Source organism: Harpegnathos saltator, unplaced genomic scaffold (genome assembly GCF_003227715.2).
Source record: "Harpegnathos saltator strain DR-91 unplaced genomic scaffold, Hsal_v8.6 scaffold672, whole genome shotgun sequence".
NCBI lineage: Eukaryota > Metazoa > Arthropoda > Insecta > Hymenoptera > Formicidae > Harpegnathos > Harpegnathos saltator.
In genome coordinates, this window is record NW_020230507.1 from 480,840 (window position 1) to 501,328 (window position 20,489).

General features: G+C 32.2%; 4 protein-coding genes across 8 annotated transcripts; 2 read left to right on the forward strand and 2 right to left on the reverse strand.

Annotated features, from left to right (window-relative positions):
• Window positions 1-2,193: 2,193 nt before the first annotated feature.
• fand (Pre-mRNA-splicing factor SYF1 fand) lies at window positions 2,194-6,779 on the forward strand. Its single transcript, XM_011142020.3, has 15 exons — window positions 2,194-2,624; window positions 2,712-2,860; window positions 2,937-3,258; window positions 3,430-3,729; window positions 3,834-3,975; window positions 4,064-4,215; window positions 4,279-4,499; window positions 4,604-4,766; window positions 4,853-4,966; window positions 5,041-5,203; window positions 5,271-5,380; window positions 5,548-5,751; window positions 5,833-6,055; window positions 6,160-6,303; window positions 6,602-6,779. Exons 1-15 carry the CDS (start codon window positions 2,598-2,600, stop codon window positions 6,676-6,678), a joined length of 2,511 nt encoding a protein of 836 aa, XP_011140322.1. The 5' UTR covers window positions 2,194-2,597; the 3' UTR covers window positions 6,679-6,779.
• Window positions 6,336-10,058, reverse strand: Fbxo42 (F-box protein 42). The gene is made up of 7 exons (XM_011142015.3): window positions 9,675-10,058; window positions 9,168-9,514; window positions 8,803-8,960; window positions 8,572-8,708; window positions 8,140-8,279; window positions 7,823-7,956; window positions 6,336-7,693 (listed from the first exon to the last, which is right to left on the reverse strand). The coding sequence occupies exons 1-7, from the start codon at window positions 9,796-9,798 to the stop codon at window positions 7,144-7,146; spliced, it is 1,590 nt and encodes a 529-aa protein (XP_011140317.1). The 5' UTR covers window positions 9,799-10,058; the 3' UTR covers window positions 6,336-7,143.
• Window positions 9,995-14,208, forward strand: LOC105183714 (KDEL motif-containing protein 1). 5 transcript variants are annotated; one of them, XM_011142016.3, is made up of 8 exons: window positions 9,995-10,061; window positions 10,788-10,890; window positions 11,104-11,315; window positions 11,408-11,619; window positions 11,724-11,968; window positions 12,040-12,277; window positions 12,503-12,802; window positions 12,877-14,208. In XM_011142016.3, exons 2-8 carry the CDS (start codon window positions 10,841-10,843, stop codon window positions 12,994-12,996), a joined length of 1,377 nt encoding a protein of 458 aa, XP_011140318.2. In that variant the 5' UTR covers window positions 9,995-10,061; window positions 10,788-10,840; the 3' UTR covers window positions 12,997-14,208. The 5 variants fall into 5 exon arrangements, with proteins under 5 accessions (XP_011140318.2, XP_019697268.1, XP_025160860.1 ...); XM_019841709.2 differs by lacking the exon at window positions 9,995-10,061 and adding an exon at window positions 10,277-10,291 and having other exon boundaries at window positions 10,723-10,890; XM_025305075.1 differs by lacking the exon at window positions 9,995-10,061 and adding an exon at window positions 10,332-10,421 and having other exon boundaries at window positions 10,723-10,890.
• A 673-nt stretch (window positions 14,209-14,881) lies between these two features.
• LOC105183712 (basic salivary proline-rich protein 2) lies at window positions 14,882-19,080 on the reverse strand. The gene is made up of 6 exons (XM_011142014.3): window positions 18,629-19,080; window positions 18,398-18,474; window positions 18,156-18,237; window positions 17,791-18,001; window positions 16,404-17,605; window positions 14,882-15,134 (listed from the first exon to the last, which is right to left on the reverse strand). Exons 1-6 carry the CDS (start codon window positions 18,686-18,688, stop codon window positions 14,925-14,927), a joined length of 1,842 nt encoding a protein of 613 aa, XP_011140316.1. The 5' UTR covers window positions 18,689-19,080; the 3' UTR covers window positions 14,882-14,924.
• Between the last annotated feature and the right edge of the window lie 1,409 nt (window positions 19,081-20,489).

The window sequence follows — 20,489 nt, forward strand, 5'->3', positions numbered from 1 at the left end:
ATCTTTCTCTTTGTTTCCAACAGGGAGAATATTTAATAGAATAAAAGAAGCCTAAAAGAGTAGAATATTCGAATCTTTTAATTTTATTAATTTCAATTTTATTAAACTGTTTTTTGTACAAGAATAAAGTCGTGCTATATGTGTGTAAATATATTGCAAACGTTTACATATATTAATATTTATGCGGAATAACATGTAATAATCTTATGGTATTTCTCCACTTACAAAGTTAATTATTTCTGAGAGAATTAAAACATTAAGGCGTATATATTTAAAATGTCGTCTTGCTATGCAGCGATTTCTGTAATTCTGTATTAATATAAAAAAAAAGGAAAAGAAATATATACTAATATATATTTATTATTTTCTACAGAAAGCTGCAAAGCACTAAGTGTATATTTATCCGATTATCTTTCTATCTATATAATAATCACGTGTTGTATAATAACTTCGTTGATTTATGCTCATTTTTCGAAAAGAGCTATTATATATTTTATTCTATAATTGTATAATTCAATATACGAGAAAGATGTAAAATTCATGGAATTTGAGTTTTGTGGCGTCAGTGACATATATATGGCAGTGATGTTATATACAATTCTCGTCACGGAATACCGACGATTTGTTCTTGCACAAAGTCTATCACGTAATTAACTCTTCAAACTTTATCAACTTTATGCAGTACAGCAATCAGTCGCATTGCTTCGATATCTGTACAGCGTTTTCAAAGGTGTTCAAGAAATATTATTCTTCTGCCATAAAAATTTGTTGTCCAAAGATATCTCGCTGCTATTGCATTAATTGTACACATCTCTGTAATGGACTGTACATTTTACTGCACAATAAAATTGTGATGAATTACGGTGAAAATAACGTTTACTTTCGTCTGGAATATATGATTAAAAAGTTAATTTAGGAATGAGGAGTATATGATATCAAATCAATTATCATTATCTATATAATAGAAATTCAATTTTCATCATTTATATAATAAAAATAAAAATTTCATTTTCATGCATTACATTTATAGTAGAAATAATGGATTTTAAATACTAGCGGGAAACATTTTTAACCGGAAATACATTATAATTTTGGATTTAGAGCAGAGCAGGGGCCCTATTCTTGAACTACTTGCGTATACGTAAGTGACAAGTTTCGTAAGTGACTAATTGCAATGGAAAATCCCTAGAACCGTATTCTTGACAGTCGCAAGTGAAACGTATACGCAAATTATCATTCACAATGCAACGAATGGGTAATACCATCCGTTTCTCTCGAAACGTATGTGATACGTTATACAAAATACAGAAAGTGGAGTATAAGAGTACACATAGAAGCACACTGTTATTAAGAAGAAGAAGAATTCGACTAGGACGGCTAAAAGAGTGGAAAATAATAGCTGACTTTACATATCCGTAAGAGAAATAATAAATACGAAATTTAAGAGAAAATAGCATATAAATTTCATTGCATTTTAATTATAGAGGAAAACTGTGTAACAATAATGAATTTAGACGATATAATAGTAAACATACAAGTCATAAATGCGTTAGAACATGCAGAAATAATGGAAGAACCAAGAAGATTTTTCCATATTAGTTTCATATTTTCCACTTTGTTCTGCTGAACGCAGCCAATTAAAGTTCGTCGTATCGTATTTTTGGTCGATATTTGCAGAAAATACATGTTTTCCAATGTTGTCAAACGTAATTAAACGCAACGGAAAGCGTATACGTTTTTAGTTGCGAATATTACATAATTAAGTTCAAGAATACCATGTCAGAAACGTATACGCTTTCCGTTGCGTTTAATTACGTTTGACAATATTGGAAAACATATGTATTTTCTGCAAATATCGACCAAAAATACGATACGACGAACTTTAATTGGCTGCGTTCAGCAGAACAAAGTGGAAAATATGGAACTAATATGGAAAAATCTTCTTGGTTCTTCCATTATTTCAGCATGTTCTAACGCATTTATGACTTGTATGTTTACTATTATATCGTCTAAATCCATTATTGTTACACAGTTTTACTCTATAATTAAAATGCAATGAAATTTATATGCTATTTTCTCTTAAATTTCGTATTTATTATTTCTCTTACGGATATGTAAAGTCAGCTATTATTTTCCACTCTTTTAGCCGTCCTAGTCGAATTATTCTTTTTCTTAACAACAGTGTGCTTCTATGTGTACTCTTATACTCCACTTTCTATACTTTGCATAACGTATCACATGTGGTGGTTCGAATCTATACTACCGCCAAAACTGCGCTAGGAAAGTCTAGAGCAGGTCGGTAAAGATAGGCGGCTACAACTCGCACAGACCAGACACTAGAAATTACCACAATCGGCGTTGGGCTCTGCGAAGCCGCGTGGCTCGCTATCGCGCTCGGTTATATCCCAGACGGTTGAATCTTAACTGCGACCAGCGATAACGATGAGGGTGTCGCGTAGCGGCCGCGAACGGCACTAGTCGCTACGCGCGGGACGCTGGCGTGCTCGCCTGCGAGAAACCGACGAGAGTCAGGCCGTCCGCCACGCAGCACTGAATCAACGACTCTTATAGTATGCAGGTTGTGGTAACGTGACGGAATGTCGTTGCTTACACATTTCCGAACAGTAATAATTTATAAAAGTTCTTTGTATATATATACGTATATAGAGTTAAGAAAGCAGTGATATAATATTACAATTTTATTCAAACAGAATGAAGAAGATTTGCCATATGAGGAGGAGATTTTACGAAACCCATATTCGGTAAAACACTGGCAACGCTACATTGATCATCTTAAAAATACTAAAAGTAAGAATCTAAATGTAGTATATGAACGAGCATTGAAGGAACTTCCTGGCAGGTATAATAGTCTACTTTTAACTATTTTTATAAGTTCTTATGTATTACTTTTCAAAAATCACATGTTATTAATACAGTTACAAGCTATGGTATAATTATCTTCGACAACGCGTGAGTCAGTTAAAAGGTCGATGCATAACTAATCCATTGTATGAAGATGTCAATAATGCATTTGAACGTGCTTTGGTATTTATGCATAAAATGCCTCGTATATGGATGGATTATTGTACATTAATGACTGAACAATGCTATATAACACGAACACGTCAAGTGTTTGATCGTTCACTAAGGGCACTTCCTATTACACAGCACCATCGTATATGGCCATTGTATATCAATTTCTTGAAAAAACATAATGTCTATGAAACTGCTGTCAGAGTTTTTAGAAGATATCTAAAGGTAATAAATAATATTTGTTTCTAATATTAATTTATATATATATTGCTTATTGTTTTGTATGTTATATATATTCTTGATCAATATATATATATATATATATATAAATTTTGAAAAAAATTGCTAAGGATAATTTTGTTATATACTTATATTTGGTACTTTATATGCATATAGTTGGCTCCAGAAGATACAGAAGAATATATAGAATATTTAATATCTATTAAAAGACTTGATGAGGCTGCTGTAAAACTCGCACAGATTGTCAATCAAGATGACTTTGTGTCAAAGCATGGAAAATCGAATCATCAACTATGGAATGAATTATGTGACTTAATATCAAAAAATCCTTCCAAAATAAAATCCCTGAATGTGGATGCTATTATTAGAGGTGGCTTAAGACGGTATACAGATCAACTGGGACCATTATGGAATTCATTAGCAGATTATTATGTTCGAAGTGGTCTTTTTGAAAGGGTATCACCAACTTAATTTTTTCCAATTTTTTTTTTTCAATTAATGTTTTTTTATTTTACAATGTTACAAGTTATGAAGATGATATATTTATTTTTTTTCTTTAGGCAAGAGATATTTATGAAGAAGCTATACAGACTGTAACTACTGTTAGAGACTTCACGCAAGTTTTTGATGCTTATGCACAATTTGAGGAACTTAGTCTTAAGAAACTTATAGAAGAAGCAGCGACGAATCCTACTGAGGATGGTATATATAAATATACACATATGATTTTACATACTAACATATTTTTGTGTTAAATGAATTATTAATTAATTATATATTTTTATATTAGATGATATAGAATTAGAACTAAGATTAGCACGATTGGAACATCTCATGGAAAGGAGATTGTTGTTACTTAATTCTGTATTATTGCGACAAAACCCACACAATGTAGCAGAATGGCATAAGAGAGTTAAGCTTTACGAAGGACAACCACATGAGGTAAAAGAATATTGAAAATTTATGTATGAATTATGTACTTATAATCAACATTTCTGGTTGTAGATAATTAATACATATACAGAAGCAGTACAAACAGTACAACCACAATTGGCAGTTGGCAAATTACATACATTGTGGGTTGCTTTCGGTAAATTTTATGAAGAAAATGGTCAAATAGTGGATGCTAGAGTAGTATTTGAAAAGGCAACTCATGTTCCATACACCAAAGTAGATGATCTTGCCTCGGTATGGTGTGAGTGGGCAGAGATGGAAATTAGACATGGGTAAGATAATTTACAGTATATGCAATTTATACAAATATTACTGCATAAAAAAAAACGAAATAATTTAATGTGAATAAAATATGTTCTGTATTGCCTCATGGTAGAAATTGTAAAGAAGCTTTAAAACTCATGCATCGTGCTACAACAATGCCGGCTAGAAAAGTGGCTTATCATGATGAAACAGAGACAGTGCAAATGAGATTATACAAATCTTTAAAAGTATGGTCTATGTATGCAGATTTGGAAGAAAGTTTCGGAACATTCAAAGTAAGTCTGTTATTACACTTTCCTTTACTTAAATAGTTTGTATTGCATCAGTATTTTTAATTTTTTATATATGTTTATCACGACAGACTTGCAAAGCAGTATATGACAAAATAATCGATCTAAAAATTGCAACTCCTCAAATTATTATTAATTATGGACTTTTCCTAGAAGAAAACAACTATTTTGAAGAAGCATTTAGGGTATGTGAAATACTTTTGATTGATTATACACATATATATTAATCCGATAGCATTTATACAAAATCCATTTTTAGGCATATGAAAAAGGTATTGCATTATTCAAATGGCCTAATGTTTACGACATTTGGAATACATATCTCACAAAGTTTTTGAAACGCTATGGCGGTACAAAATTAGAACGTACCAGAGATCTATTTGAGCAGTGTTTAGAATATTGTCCACCAAAGTATGCCAAAGGTACGACCAGCTATACATATTATCTCATATAAATAACAAGAAAATAACTAAATTCTATTTATTGCAGCTCTATATTTGTTATATGCGAAATTGGAAGAAGAACATGGCTTAGCAAGACATGCTATGTCTGTATATGAGCGAGCAACAAATGCTGTCCTCCCAGAGGAAAGATTTGATGTAATATTTTTCTTCCGCTACGAATACTTTATATATATAATTGCACATTTTTCTAAAGACAGTTTATATTTACGTATTTTTTAATTAAGATATTCTTAATGTTTGTATGTTTCATGAAGAAATGGATCGACCTTAGAAAATCTAAAAATCGGTTTCTCAATTTTCAGATGTTCAACATATACATAAAGAAAGCAGCGGATATCTATGGAGTACCAAAAACTCGGCAAATATATGAAAAAGCTATAGAAGTCTTGAATGATGAAAATACTAGAGAAATGTGCTTAAGATTCGCAGAAATGGAAACGAAATTAGGAGAAGTAGATAGAGCAAGAGGAATATATGCATATTGTAGTCAAATATGTGATCCAAGAGTATGATACCATATTTATAATATATTCTGTAATTCATATCTAATTGTACTATAATTCACTTGTGCATTAAATTAATATTAGGTTACGTCGAATTTCTGGCAAGTTTGGAAGGAATTTGAAGTTAGGCATGGGAATGAGGACACAATGCGTGAAATGCTTCGAATTAAGCGTAGTGTACAGGCTATGTACAATACTCAAGTAAATATGATGTCTGCGCAAATGTTAAACAATGCATCTAATCAAGTATCAGATGTTCCAGTTGATGCTATGCGTCTATTAGATAGTAAAATTCCATCAAGCACAGGTAATATAAGTTAACATTATCTTTTTTCTTGATGTATTTAATTTTTGCCTTAAAGAAAAAGAGAAACTTTATTATGTTTTATCATAAAATATCTTAAATTGTAGATAATACCAGCAACGTCAAAGGAAATATCAAGTTTGTACGTGGTGTAACAGAGAAAGATGGCAAGCCAGAGTCTCGTGTAAATAATCCGGATGAGATCGATATCGATATGGATGACGATGATGAAAACGATGCAGAAGTAGAAGGTATATATATTATGTTCATAAATAAATCGAAACACGTGAAATATTTTATTATATTTAAGCATAAAAGTTATCTCTCCTGCTCACACACATTAGATGATATAATCGCATTGTCGTATTATAGTTCCGGTAAGAATTTTCTTAACTGAAATTTTTAACAATAAAGATTATATCTTATTATCTGTTTGCACCTCCGAATCTAAATGCAGACAGATTTCATATTAATCAATAGTTTATCACTGAAATTTGATACATCATATTTGCCAAGTTCGTTATTTAATAATGCCTCGTTTATTTTTAGATATACCGATTGAAAAACAAGTTATACCATCGCAAGTGTTTGGTAGTTTAAAAGCAGTCGAAACTGAAGACGATTGAAAAGTTCACAAAATAGGTAGCATTATAATTGAATAAAATGTGTGTAGCAACTATATAATATTATGTGTGTATATATTATATTTAATTTTAGATATATCGGACTTATATTATTCAAAAGCAGTAAGACTTATACATGTTAATAAATAACAATATATACGAATATAATACATTTTAAATGTGACATTTGTACATTCTATATTGCAAAATATTTGTAATGTGTAACATAAAATATTTTATAACAATTTAAATTTATTATTCTTAAAGTACTATAATCAACGTAAATTTATAATTGACGAATGTTTTTATATCAATTTCGATTAATCCTATTTTAACGTTATATAAAAATTATCAGGCAACTATTTTCTTTTAGAGATATTTTGGTATGAAGATGCGAACGATAGTGATAATCTATTATGAATAAACTTCTCTGATACTATTTAATACTTTATTAAATATATACCCATATTAAATATTATAACGAGGTGGATTTATAAAATGGAGATCATTATACACCTCATCATTAAGAAAATTGCAATGCATTGCCATATGTTGCTTACGTATACCACCAAAAACTATTAGTTCTCCCTTTCCTGCTACAAGAGAATATAAAATCCTTTCATCAGGACCTGAATAATTGTCTTGCTTTAATGGAATCCATGAAGCACTGCAGTCATCAAGAACTTTCGTAATATCTAACACGAATATAGAAAATGTTTTCTCAGTTTTTTTCGATGCTTTTGCTTGTGCTTTTTTATTCTTAATTTTCTCCTCCATTCTCCTTAGCGATTCCAACTGACGCTGCCTAATCGTGTTTGAAGTACTATGTAAAGGTTGATCACGAAATGCGGCCATGCTCAATGAATTGTCACTAAACAATGGCATGGGAATCGGTACTGCCTTTGAGATATTGGGTATATATGATGAAGTACGTGCATTTTGCAAATGTGACCTGGAAAATGCTCCGTGCCGTCCATTCACGTTTTCATCCCTGTCTGGAGTAGATATATTCCTCGGCCTAAGAAAAAGTCGTCTGATTAATAATATCGCGAAATATTTCCTCTGATTATTAGTATAATGTAATTATCATACAGTTATGTAGATCTTAATAATAGCATTAAATTATGTGATACTTATAGATACTCACCTCCCGTGTAAAGGATTTGATTCATCATGTGGAGAAGTGCTTCTCTGACAAGCAGTCTTTTTTAATGAAATACTCATATCATTCGACTTGGTCTGACGCTTATTCTTGCTGAGTACAATAACATAATTCCCCACCTATATAAATAATAACATTGTATGTATTGAGCTAATATATTAATGGCAAACTTATAACTCCAAAATTATTGACATTAAAGAAAATATGATATATAATTGAAATCATTTAAATTCAAATATGAAAATATTTCCCATGCATGATATTACAGACGAATATAAATATTTGGCTTTAATATATATTACCTTACAAGCTTGATGACACCAAATACGTGTTGGTGCCCATTCTGTGTTGCACATAGTAACTTTCTTCCACATCCAAAATGGTCCTTCCATCTCCAACAACCAGGCATCATTCATAGGACTATTTGGCCCTGTGCAACCTCCTGACAATTTCAAATACAACAAAATTACTTTTAAGTATTTAGCTATTTTAATAAATAAAAATTCCAATTCAATATTGTTATGTTTTAATTAAATATATAAGCAGAATATTTTCAAATACATACATACATACATACATGTTAGAAATCACAGACAAATGAACACACATACACACTTTCTCTCTCTTTCTCTTTCAGATTTATATTACAGATTAAACTAGAAAAAAATTGTTTTACTTGTTTTGATGTTAAAAAACCTATCTTGTGAACCTGTATCTTGTAAAACCTGTCTTACCTAGAACAAGTAGGTGCTGTTCTCCGAGTTCAATTTGGGATTGCCCATAACGTGGTTCTGGCAGTATAAAACTTTTGAAAGTAATTTGTTTATGCCAACGATACGAATCTAAATTAAAGCACCATACATCATTGGAGCTGTTATAAAATAATGCAAGTAATATTAAAAAAGATATAAATATGAATGTCCAATATTTTAATGTTAATGTCCAATATTTCTATAGAAATATACCTCTCTCCATCACAAATACCACCAAAAACAACCATTGTATTTCCATGTATTGATGCAGAATGTGCAGATGTTGGCGGTGGAGTTACTAATGTATTTATAGCAGTCCACTTATTTGATTCTATAGAGTATATGTGTAATTCATTAAATAATCTCCATTGCTAGAAATATATAAAAATAAATTATATTAATATCAATTTCCTCTATAAAAGCTTACTAATTTTGATTTCAAATTTAAGTATATTTTGTATTTAACAAATTCTTGAAATAAGGTATATAAATTAGTAACATAAATTCAATACCAAATTATTTATCTGATACTTAAATTATCATCACATCACAGTTAAAAAAATTTGATGAGTATTTACCTGAAGTAAAGGAAATGGCACTGGATAAGACCAACCACCAAACAAAATAAAGTTTTTTTGATAATAAAGCATAGTTGCACAAGCTTTAGGTGATGGATAACTACCCATGGTGTTTGGTCTAACCCAGGTTCTTGTATCTAGATCTAACTTCCACAAATCATTGAATGTTGTCCAGGTAGATGAGCAGCCACCAAACACATACATAGAATTATCATATATACATGCTGAGTGCGAATGTCTCTTGCTAATTGTAGGTAGATGCCAATGTGTAGATGGCAATGAATTCCACAATAAGGATCCAGTAGCCACAGATCTTTGAAAATGTGCTTCATTACGTGCTATTACAACTGTTAATAAGATATAAATAAATCAGGATCATCGAGAAATCCATTTTACATTAATATATATATCTATTTATTAAATAAAAAAATTTATATATATAAAATTATGTGTACATATAAGTGTATGTAACATACATAGAATAAAAATTAAAAAAGATATTCATACCTTCTGTGGTACGTCGCCACCTTTTACATACAAATTTACAGGCTTCAAGGTCTTTATAAGGTGGTACTAAACTTAAAATATATTCTAATAACTCATCAGGTAGATCGTCGATTTTGCATCGCATTGTGCATCAAACAAGAATCACGAAAATGAGGTTATACTTTGCATTTAGTATATTTTGAATAAGGGACACGAAGGTCCGTAAGTAGAGAAACGGAACAAAGTCAGGTCCTCTCATCCACTTCACACGGTTTGGCTCGAAAATGGCAGCGACAGTGGTTCAGCTGATCAACCACATACCGTCAGGTCAAAAATTATTTTCGTTTTTTGCAATTTTTTGTACTACAGTCGGCATTGTAATCGTTTTTCTTCTGAAAAATCTCACTGGTATTTTGGAATATATTTAAACTATGTTTTGATTGCTTCTGATTACATCTTAAACAGTTGGTCTGTTCTTTTTAGCCGCACTGCGGAACTAATGCAATAAGTTAGAATGAGACAACTATATTTTTTTTTCACTTTAATTTATTGCACCAGTTCAGTAGTGCAGCTAAAAAGAACAGACCAAGTGTTTTGATTACTCTGTTCACTCACACAACAAAACCATAATACTACAAGTACATAGTGGCTGCGTTCCGAAATTCACTACCAGTACTGAAAATACATCATTTGTGTCACGTATACTATAGATTTTCAGTACTGGCAGTGAATTTCGGAACACAGCCAGTATTACCTGTTAAAACATAAGTAAAATTTAATAAGCTATAATCTCTCTCTCTCTCTCTCTCTCTCTCTCTCTCTCTCTCTCTCCCTCCCTCCCCCCTCTTTCCCCCCCTCTCTCTCACTTGAGATATAATCTTTTTTTAAAGATTAAATTGATGATATTAATGAAATGATATTAATAATATCAAACATTGTCAAATGCTGCAACTTTACAATTTTTTAATTTATCAAATTATGTTTTTAATAATAAGTCTTTAGAGAAAATTGCATTAATCCAAGACAACATCATTACTTGTGTGTATGTGTGTGTGTGAATCTTTCTAAGAATTATGCAGCTGATAACACTGTTAGTGGTATTAATGTGTGTAAGAACAAAAAATGTTGAGATAGATCCATTGAAAACAATAATCTGGGGTCCAGGATTACAGCCAGCAGAAATTACTATGCGTGCAAGATACATCTTTCTACAACTTATTGATGTACATGGAAAGAAGTTAGTATATATAAATCAATTATACTAATTATATTTAGTATAAAAATATATGTAAGTTTTAATAATATATGTTTTAATGGTTTATATAGTAATTCTTTTAAAAATATAAGTAATTTTAGTGGTAAATGATACTTATCTAAAAATAAATTTTAAATATATTTAATATTTTTGTAAACTATATAATTTATTAACATGTATTACTATACATTCTAGCTTGACAGAATCTCCTGGTGAAAATACAGTTACTGGTCTAGTACAAGGACAATCATTTAATGATTTACCATGCCGTATTTGGACTCAACTTTTTGACTGTAAAGATGGAAGTTTTATTTTACGTTACAAAGTTTTCAATACCTGTTTGAATATCAAAATCAAAGTGAAAATTAAGGGTAAAGAATTACCAATGTTTCATTCAGAGATCAAAGGTATGTATTTATGTATTATTCTATATAAAATCTAAGAATACTTTAAAACAAACTTTGAAAAAAATAAACTTTAAACGAAAGGATTCTTGTAGGTCTTGTTTATGAAGAAGAGTGTTATTGTCCAAATCCATCAATTACTAATTGGCTAAATAATTATCAGTGTCAACAAAATTATACTCAAATGAATTATGATCTTGCTCCATTTCCAAATGTTGACTTTGACAAAATACGTCAAAGTATCATTAAGAGATATGATCAACCATCCAGTGTCAGCATATGTCATTATATATTGAAATCTAACAGAGTAATTATGTTATATCTTATCACACATATACACACACACATATATTTAGAACTCATATTTACATATAAATCTGAATTTGAATTAATTAAAAGATATTATATCAGATTTATAGGCAATGTTATGGTCAGTATGTTGGTTTTAAGATATTTATGGATGCTATATTATTATCGCTCGCACGCAAAATAGTATTGCCAGATATTGAATTCTTTGTGAATTTGGGTGACTGGCCACTTGTTCCTGATAAAGGCCCGCTATATCCTATTTTTTCATGGTGTGGATCTGAAGATACAAGAGACATTGTTATGCCTACATATGATATCACACAATCATCTTTGGAGATGATGGGAAGGTATAACATACATTGATAATATTAATAATTGAAACAAAAAATAATTTTGTCTGCAAACACTTATAAAACAGGGAAATGCTAGATACACTCTCTGTACAAGGTAACACTGATCTGCCATGGGAGAACAAAGTTGAACAATTATTCTGGCGCGGACGTGATTCCAGAAAGGAACGCCTTGATTTAATAGATATTTCAAGGAAACATCCTAAACTTTTTAATGTCTCCATTACTAATTTTTTCTTCTTTAAAGATAAAATAGATAAATATGGACCTGGACAAAGTCACGTATCATTTTTCGACTTTTTTAAGGTAAAGCTAAATCATTTTGAGGAAAATCAAACTCTCATAACTATAGTTTAGGATTAAAATTAACTGCGTCATATCACTTAAATTCTCGTTTCCTGTTGTAAATTCATGAAACACAAGTATGATTTTGAATTTACATTGTTAGGACAAAGATATAATATAAAAATTGAGATATACGCGCGTTGATTTGGTTTCTTGTATTGATTCATATTTTTCACATTTTTATAGTATAAATATCAACTGAATATCGATGGCACAGTAGCTACGTATCGATTCCCATATTTACTCGCGGGAGATTCTTTAGTATTCAAGCAAGAATCCAAGTATTACGAATTTTTTTACAAAGATCTTACATCCGGACTACATTATGTGCCTGTGAAAAGCGATCTCTCAGATTTGGTCGAGAAAATTCAATGGGCAAAGGAGCACGATGAGGATGGATTGAAGATTGCTAAATCCGCCAGACAATTTGCGAGGGATAATTTATTACCACGTGACATATTATGTTACTATACGACTTTATTTCATGTATGAGAAAGCCCTATTTTATATATATTCTTCTCGGATATAATTCGCCAAATGATATAATCTTTACATTTCAGGAATGGAGCAAACGCTTAAAGAGTAAAGTTAAAGTACTGAATAACATGGAAGAAGTACCACAACCTAGTCATTCCTGTCAATGTCATCTTAGCAATTTAAATCTCAAAGATGAATTGTAGAGTTTAATACGTTTGTCTAACGTCTTCCTATGATTTACTAGTACAATGAAGATTTAACCGATTCACATCATCATTATATAAGTATCACGTATCATAAATGTATAAAGATACATATTTCTTTACTAAGATTTTGTACCTATCGCTAATGTCAAAAATAAAAAGACAATATGAACTTGAATTCGAAGCAAACAGTCTTCTAATATTTAATAAATCTTTATCCCTTTTTTTTTATGACATGCTTATATAACCTGTTTAGCTATTTTTATATACCATTTAATAGTTTTCATTTATTTGATCTAAAAACATGTCGAGAGCTTGAACAAGATACATCATTTGTACAATTATCAACATCTCCTTCGAAAAATATTTATGGGATAAATATATAACATGGAGAAATTTATATTCACATTCGTATTATATTGATTATGAAGTTAAATTTTACTACATATGCAAATAAATTGAAATAAACATTCACATTTGTATAATCAACTTCAGTAACATCATAGCATTATATACGTCTTATTGTGATAGCGACAATAAAATTTATAAATCGTTATATAAATACGACTCTTGTAAAACGAAATTGATCAACATGAAGCAGAATGACAAAAAAAGGATCCTACCATAGTTAATGCAGATTTCACATATAGATAATTCTTCAATGGTTTACAATATCGAATAACTAAAACCGAAGTTCAAATTAGAAAAATGGTATATCCAAATATAAGAACACATGCATATGACAATTAAATTGTCTCATAAATCTTGAGTTGTAATCGGTGGCATTTACATATAGTCTCCTATCGATGTGTCCAGGTAATAAATTGACAATAAATTACGGAATTGACTTTTTACCAACGCATCTTTTTTGAGCTAATAAATGAGTGACTTTTGTTGTTACCCAAAGCAAGATTTGTGGATTTTAATTATTCAACAGTCGAATAATATTCATAGAAACCAAATTGGATAAACGGCACTTGCAAACGAATGCATAAACTCATCAACAGGAGACCAGTCACAATAATTAATGCGCTAAATTCTAATACGTTAAGTGAAGTTTTAACATAACACCATATAGATGTTCGTATTTTGACGGTGATACGTGAGCAGTGTGTGTGCAAAAAATATATGAAAATCCTATAATTATGTTTAAGTTTTAGCCATAAACTAATAAAAATATTATACCTACGTATTCATGATAAAAATAAGATACGAAATTTATTCTTCTTTCTCTCTGCACATGTAAATTGTAAAATATAAAAAAATTACACAAGCATAATAAATCTGTGATAAATATGTATATTACGTGTATACAGATAATATAAAATAAATCAGATGGAAAATCTTTTTCTAGATAATAAATTCTAGAAAAATCTAGAAAAATATAATAAATTATTGATTTTTTACGTGTATATTATACGTTTTTTATGCATTAGGAGTTTTGCCATAGGAGTTAAAAGCCATTCGGGATATTTGGCATACTCACTTCACCGAGATCTAATAATATACAACTAGTGTAATAAAAAAAAAAAAAAAAGTTTAAGTAGTTTACTAAACTAGTACATACGTATATAATGTAAAACACGATATTATGTATTCCTAGGCATTAACACACTAAAATATGTATGTTAATATTAAACAGTCAAAAAAGAAAAGAATCGTGAACAAACTCAATCCTATATCTAAATTCAATCAATTACCAAGTTTTCTTTTTTATGGCAATTCTCATAATTTATGTATAATTTAGTCCTTTTAATAAAGCCTTTATAATTAAGCCTTTTTATTTTATGGCTTTAAACAATATATCAAAAAGATTAAGATAAAGTTTCTTCAAATAAACTTTTTACTAAATAAACTAATGAATAATTGAATAACTAATGAATAATTTGTATTAGTACGAATAATGTAAGAATTTACATTAATATACTTTATTGTGTAGGTGGTTGATAACCATAACCACCATACTGATTGGGTGGAGGTGGTCCTTGTGGTCCAGGCGGTGGAGGCATGTGTCCACCGGGTGGCCGTGGCGGATATTGTGGATAACCTTGTCCTGCTGGTGGTGGAGGATAACTCTGGGGAGGATATTGTGGGTGCCCATAGTGTTGTCCCCCTTGTGGTGGATGAGGAGTATAAATCTACAAAATTTAATATATATATATATATATATGTCTTTCGATTATAAACAAATATAAATTTAAGTTATGTATAAATATACTATTTAATTATTCTCTCCCTTTTCTTATGTGTTTTATAAAGTGTCGCAAAAACATTAACCTTTTTAGTGCCGAACGACGATATATCGTCGTTCGCAACACTTGCGAAAAGTGCCAACGACGATATATCGTTGCGTATGCGATGGCGCCTTACTGTTCGCATCGCTAGAGAACTTGATCTCAAAATAAATTTATAAAACGTTATAAATGGTTTAATTTCTTTGCAAAAGAATTGAAAAAATTGTTTATGGATTTAACTTTTTGTCATATTCCATGCTGGTTAGTGCCGAGATTGCATATACGCTAGAGCGATAAGATAGAAATTCGACACGGGACATTTTCTTGAGACCGTAATCGCAGGATTTAGATAGTTGTTAGAACAGAATATCTCCTTATTTTTCACGAAAAAATCTGTGCAATAAAGGATTACACGGTGTATGCATTAGTAAGCATCAATGCTAAATAAATTATTTGTGTGAGTAATAATAAGTAAATATTACACATTTTCAATAGCCAAATAACTAAATATAAATGTTTATAATAATACTAAAATTTTATTTCAGTAATGTTATACTGACTACACGAATCACTTGTTTTGTAGCAGATAATCCTTCTGACGCTTGCCGTGCATCATGGAATTATCCTTCAGTTATGTGGTCCGATATTAATTATTTTGTTACAAATTATTGAAAATGCAATATTTATACTTCATACTACGTGATCTATACAAAGCTATAACCAAACGATGATTTTTCTTATGTGTAAATACTGTTTGTAAAAGAGAATTGATTTTTCTGTTTTTCATAATGTTTTATATTTATGTTATTCGTATGATTTTCAACAAATATTGAAATATAATTGGCATTAATTTATTTTCCCTTTATTTCGTAATATGCTCCTTTTTGAATTTTGTAAACATCATTTTTATTTTGTTTTTTATGAGCTTTTTCCCAAACCTTAGCAAATTCGTCAAATTGGTCCGGCATTCTTCGCATAGGTACGATACTTTCAGTCGGTACTAAAAGAGTTAATATCTGAAATATGAATCTAATCTAATCGTACAAAAAATTATAAGAAAGAATAAGTTATTCCATAAGAAATTGTGGATAGAATTACAATGTTGTAGAATTACAACATGCAAAACAATTTATAAGTCTAAATGTTGTTTAATTAAACATGCAAGAAGAATACCTGTGGCTGTCCTCCTGGTGTCGGCGGAACGTACGTTTGCGTCGTGGTAGGTCCATACGTAGGTTGCTGTTGAGGACCCGGAGGTGGAGCGGGGCCTTGCGGCGGACCGGATGGAGGTTGAAATCCACTAGGAGCCGAGGTCTGAGACGGTTGCTGTTGCGTCTGCGGAGCTGTTTGCGACTGTTGCTGAGATTGTTGTGGTGGCTGATGAGGCGGTTGATGTGAGGTCGGTTGGTGAGATGTCTGATGAGATGGCTGATGAGGTGGTTGATGCGGCGGATGTGGTGGCTGATGAGGTGCTTGATGCGGCGGCGGATGTGGGGGGTGAGATGTTGGATGAGGCGTTTGATGAACGGGATACCCAGAGGGGGCTGGTACTGGAGGAGCATAGCTTCCACCCTGCGACGTTGGCGGCGGACCGCTACTCGGTGGATATGTCTGTGTCGAAGCAGACGGCGTGCTTGTCGGTTGACTGCTTTGGGCATAAGTATTGCCGCCACTCGCAGAGGAAGTGCTAAATGGCGGAGACGTAGACGCGGGGCCATATTGCGTCGCGCCGGGACCCGGACTCGGTTGGCTAACATAGTTGGGCTGTGGGCCTGCATTTTGTTGAGACCCTGGTTGAGGGGGTTGAGTCGCGCTGGTTGTTGGAGGCGGTGGATAATTTTGCGGCGGAACATTGTTCGCGTATGCCTGAGAGGAGGGAGGGGGATAATTTCCGGGTTGTCCAGCAGCATACGCATTTTGAGGTGGCGCTTGGGACGGAGGCTGCTGATAATTTGGTTGTGGACTAGGGCTGCCATACTGTCCCGGCTGTTGTTGTTGAGTACCTGATGAGAAATTTTGCTGTGAAGCATTAGATGGAGGATAGCCTTGTTGATTTGGCGGAGGTGGTCCATATGCGGATGGTGGTTGTGTCGTGCCCGGAGGTGGATAACCGCCTGGTTGTGGGCCATAGCTATTCACCGTGGTCGGAGGACCATAATTAGGTTGTGTTGCTGCAGTATATCCTTGTTGTTGAGAAGTATTGGGTGGCCCATATTGATTTGGTTGGCCTGGAGTGTATGCGGATCCTTGTGGCCCTTGATAATTTGATCCAGGATTCTGATTAGTATATTGAGCAGGATATCCTTGCTGAGAAGGCTGCTGTGGATAACCCTGTGGACCTCTATATTGTTGTGGACCTGGTGCAGTTGGAGGCCCTGTAAGTATTAGTAGATTACAATAACAAATAATATGTATAAAATGTCATCTAATTAAATTAAAAATAACACAATTTTACTTTATATCAGAGTAGTATATAATTATAATTTGTATAGAATTAATTTGTATTAGAACAAATTAAAATTCCTAATAGTGGTTAATTTAAATTATAGATATAACATACTATTTATGGTAGGTCCTTGGCCAGGCATCACAGGTCCACGATAACCACCTTGTGCCATTGGTTGACCTTGATTAAAGGTTGACATTGGCATAGGTGGCTGTGTATTTGGCGGCATCTCTCCTCCAGGACCAGCCGAACCTCCTGGACCACTTGGAAGTCCTTGAGGATTCATCATACCATGTTGGGGACCATTGGGAATACTTTGAGGTGGCTTTAAAAAAAAAGAACCAGTTAGGAATTTTATAATTACTTGTAAAGTTTTAAACCTAGCTTTTTTGAAAATTAACTTTTATCACATACATATATATGTATACATGTGTGCGCATATATTCACATGCGCATGTACGCATAAAAATATCGCTTACAGGTAGTAAAGCTTGAATATTCTGGTTTGCATCTGCGATAGTTGCCAAATATACCAAGTTGCGATGTAGCATCTGTTGATATCTAAAAATTAAAATTAATAGATACGATGATAGAAAACACAAATATATAACATCAAAAATAATCTTTTCTGGTGTTGCATTTTATAAAATATATTTTGATATCAGAATCTTCATATCAGAAAAATAGAAACTATAATCTTAGAGTAAATGTAATTACTTACTGTATACATTCCTGTGCCTTGCCTTTATTCTGATATTCTTGTATTGTTTGTATAAGTTGGCTATTCTCATCAAGCATCTATAGGAATAAATAGGTATAAATGTATATATATAATTACAAATCCTAAAATGCACATATATTGCATAACTCAATTTTTAGTTATCAGAGACAAAGTTATCATTCTTTTCTTTTTAGCAAAATTATTATTTCTTCGCGAAAGTTATTTCCTCACCTTTTGTATTTGAGCAGTATTTGGAGGGGGTCTTCCGCGTTGTGCGAAGGTCACAGACATTTTTAGAATCAACTCTCAATTTGTTCTATCAATGAAACGTCGGTGACCGAAGAGCACTCTTTTCACTTTTGCTATTACGAAGAATTATTCAAAAATGCCTTAAAAGATACTATGTCCATTTTCGTCATATTTTCGTAACATATTCTTGCAACGTCGATTATCCAAAAGTGCGTGAGACTTAATCGCGCGGGATAGACGAGGATCACGAGAATCTCTCAAACTTGCACGACCTACGTTATCTAACCACAAACCACTCAACGTACAACTTGTACAACTCGTATTTTTGATAATGTAGCTGACGCGTATGAAGATTATTGGCAATTACCTGATGAAGTATATAGTTTCACAAACGAGGGATGATGTCGGAACATTTCCGAAATAAAAGGCTTGGAAAAGCAGCGTCACTGACGACGAATGCAAGAACTCGTATGTCTTCTCTCTAATGGAGGATTTACATTGCATCCAATGTTTAGGAGTCGTTCTGATATCCAATAGGAGAATTGGATTTCTAGAGACTTTAATTATAGGTTTCAAGATTTTAGCTCATGTGGACCATAGACATAGGCTGCATTCCGATATTCACTGTCAGCACCGAAAATCTATAATATACGTGACGCATACTATGTATTTTCAGTACTGACAGTGAATATCGGAACGCAGCCATAGGGCAAGAGTACAGGCTTTTGCATAACACATAATACATAAGAGAATAAACCAATTAGTTTTCTTCATTTCTCTCCTCAGGACAGAAATGAAGAACTCTGATTGGTTGATTCACTTATGCGTTGTGTATTATGCGTTATGCAAAGGCCTGTGTTCTTGCCTACACATAGGCTGCGTTCCGATATCCACTGCCAGTACTGAAAATACATAGATTGTGTCACGTATACTATAGATTTTCAGTACTGACAGTGAATATCGGAACGCAGCCTTCGAATCACGACACCTTACCGTGATCCTAAAATCCCTAGATTTATAAAGTACCGCAATCCTCCGCCATTTTGGCTCCAACAACGCGGCACAATTCAAAACGCACAGATATGGTATTTTGTAAATAAAATAGGAAAATTGTTCATGATATTAAATAATGTTTTTATTGATATTTTTTGGTATTGTTAATATAAGATCTCATCGCAAAGCTCCTACTATTATATACAGTTTGGTGCTGAACAGTCAAATTGTCCTTTTTGAGCGAGAAATAGATACGTTCTATCACAAATGTTTTTAGTAGTTTAAAAACAATGTTATGGCATTGTGGTACAACTTCTATATTAGAAATACAAAATGATTTATATAATACATGCCTCGCTTTCCTATATGTATTATCCTAAAAAGAAAGTCAAAATCACATCAATTTGACAAAACTGATATATTGATATTATATTAAACTAAATTTGTCAATGTAATCATTTATGTCAAATGTCACAGTTGCATTTTGACTGTCTATTTTTTTGGGAATTGTATCATATATTGGGATTACAAATTTGTTCGGTCCGTTTTTTGTGTTAAAAAATGTATTTATTTCAAAACAAAATGAATGAACAGATCAATTAAAGTATTTTCCATCGCTGGCTACTATTTTCTCCCATTTCTCAGGCAATTTTCGAATTCCATTTCGAAAAAATGACTCGTCTTTTGAGGCGATCCAAGTTTGGAGCCAATTTTCGATTTCTGCGAAAGAAGTGATCCGGTGACCTGCCAAATCGTGCTGCATCCTTCGGAACAACCAGTAATCAAAAGGAGCAATGTCCGGAGAATACGGCGGGTGCGGTAAAACATCCCATTTGAGCGTTTCCAAATA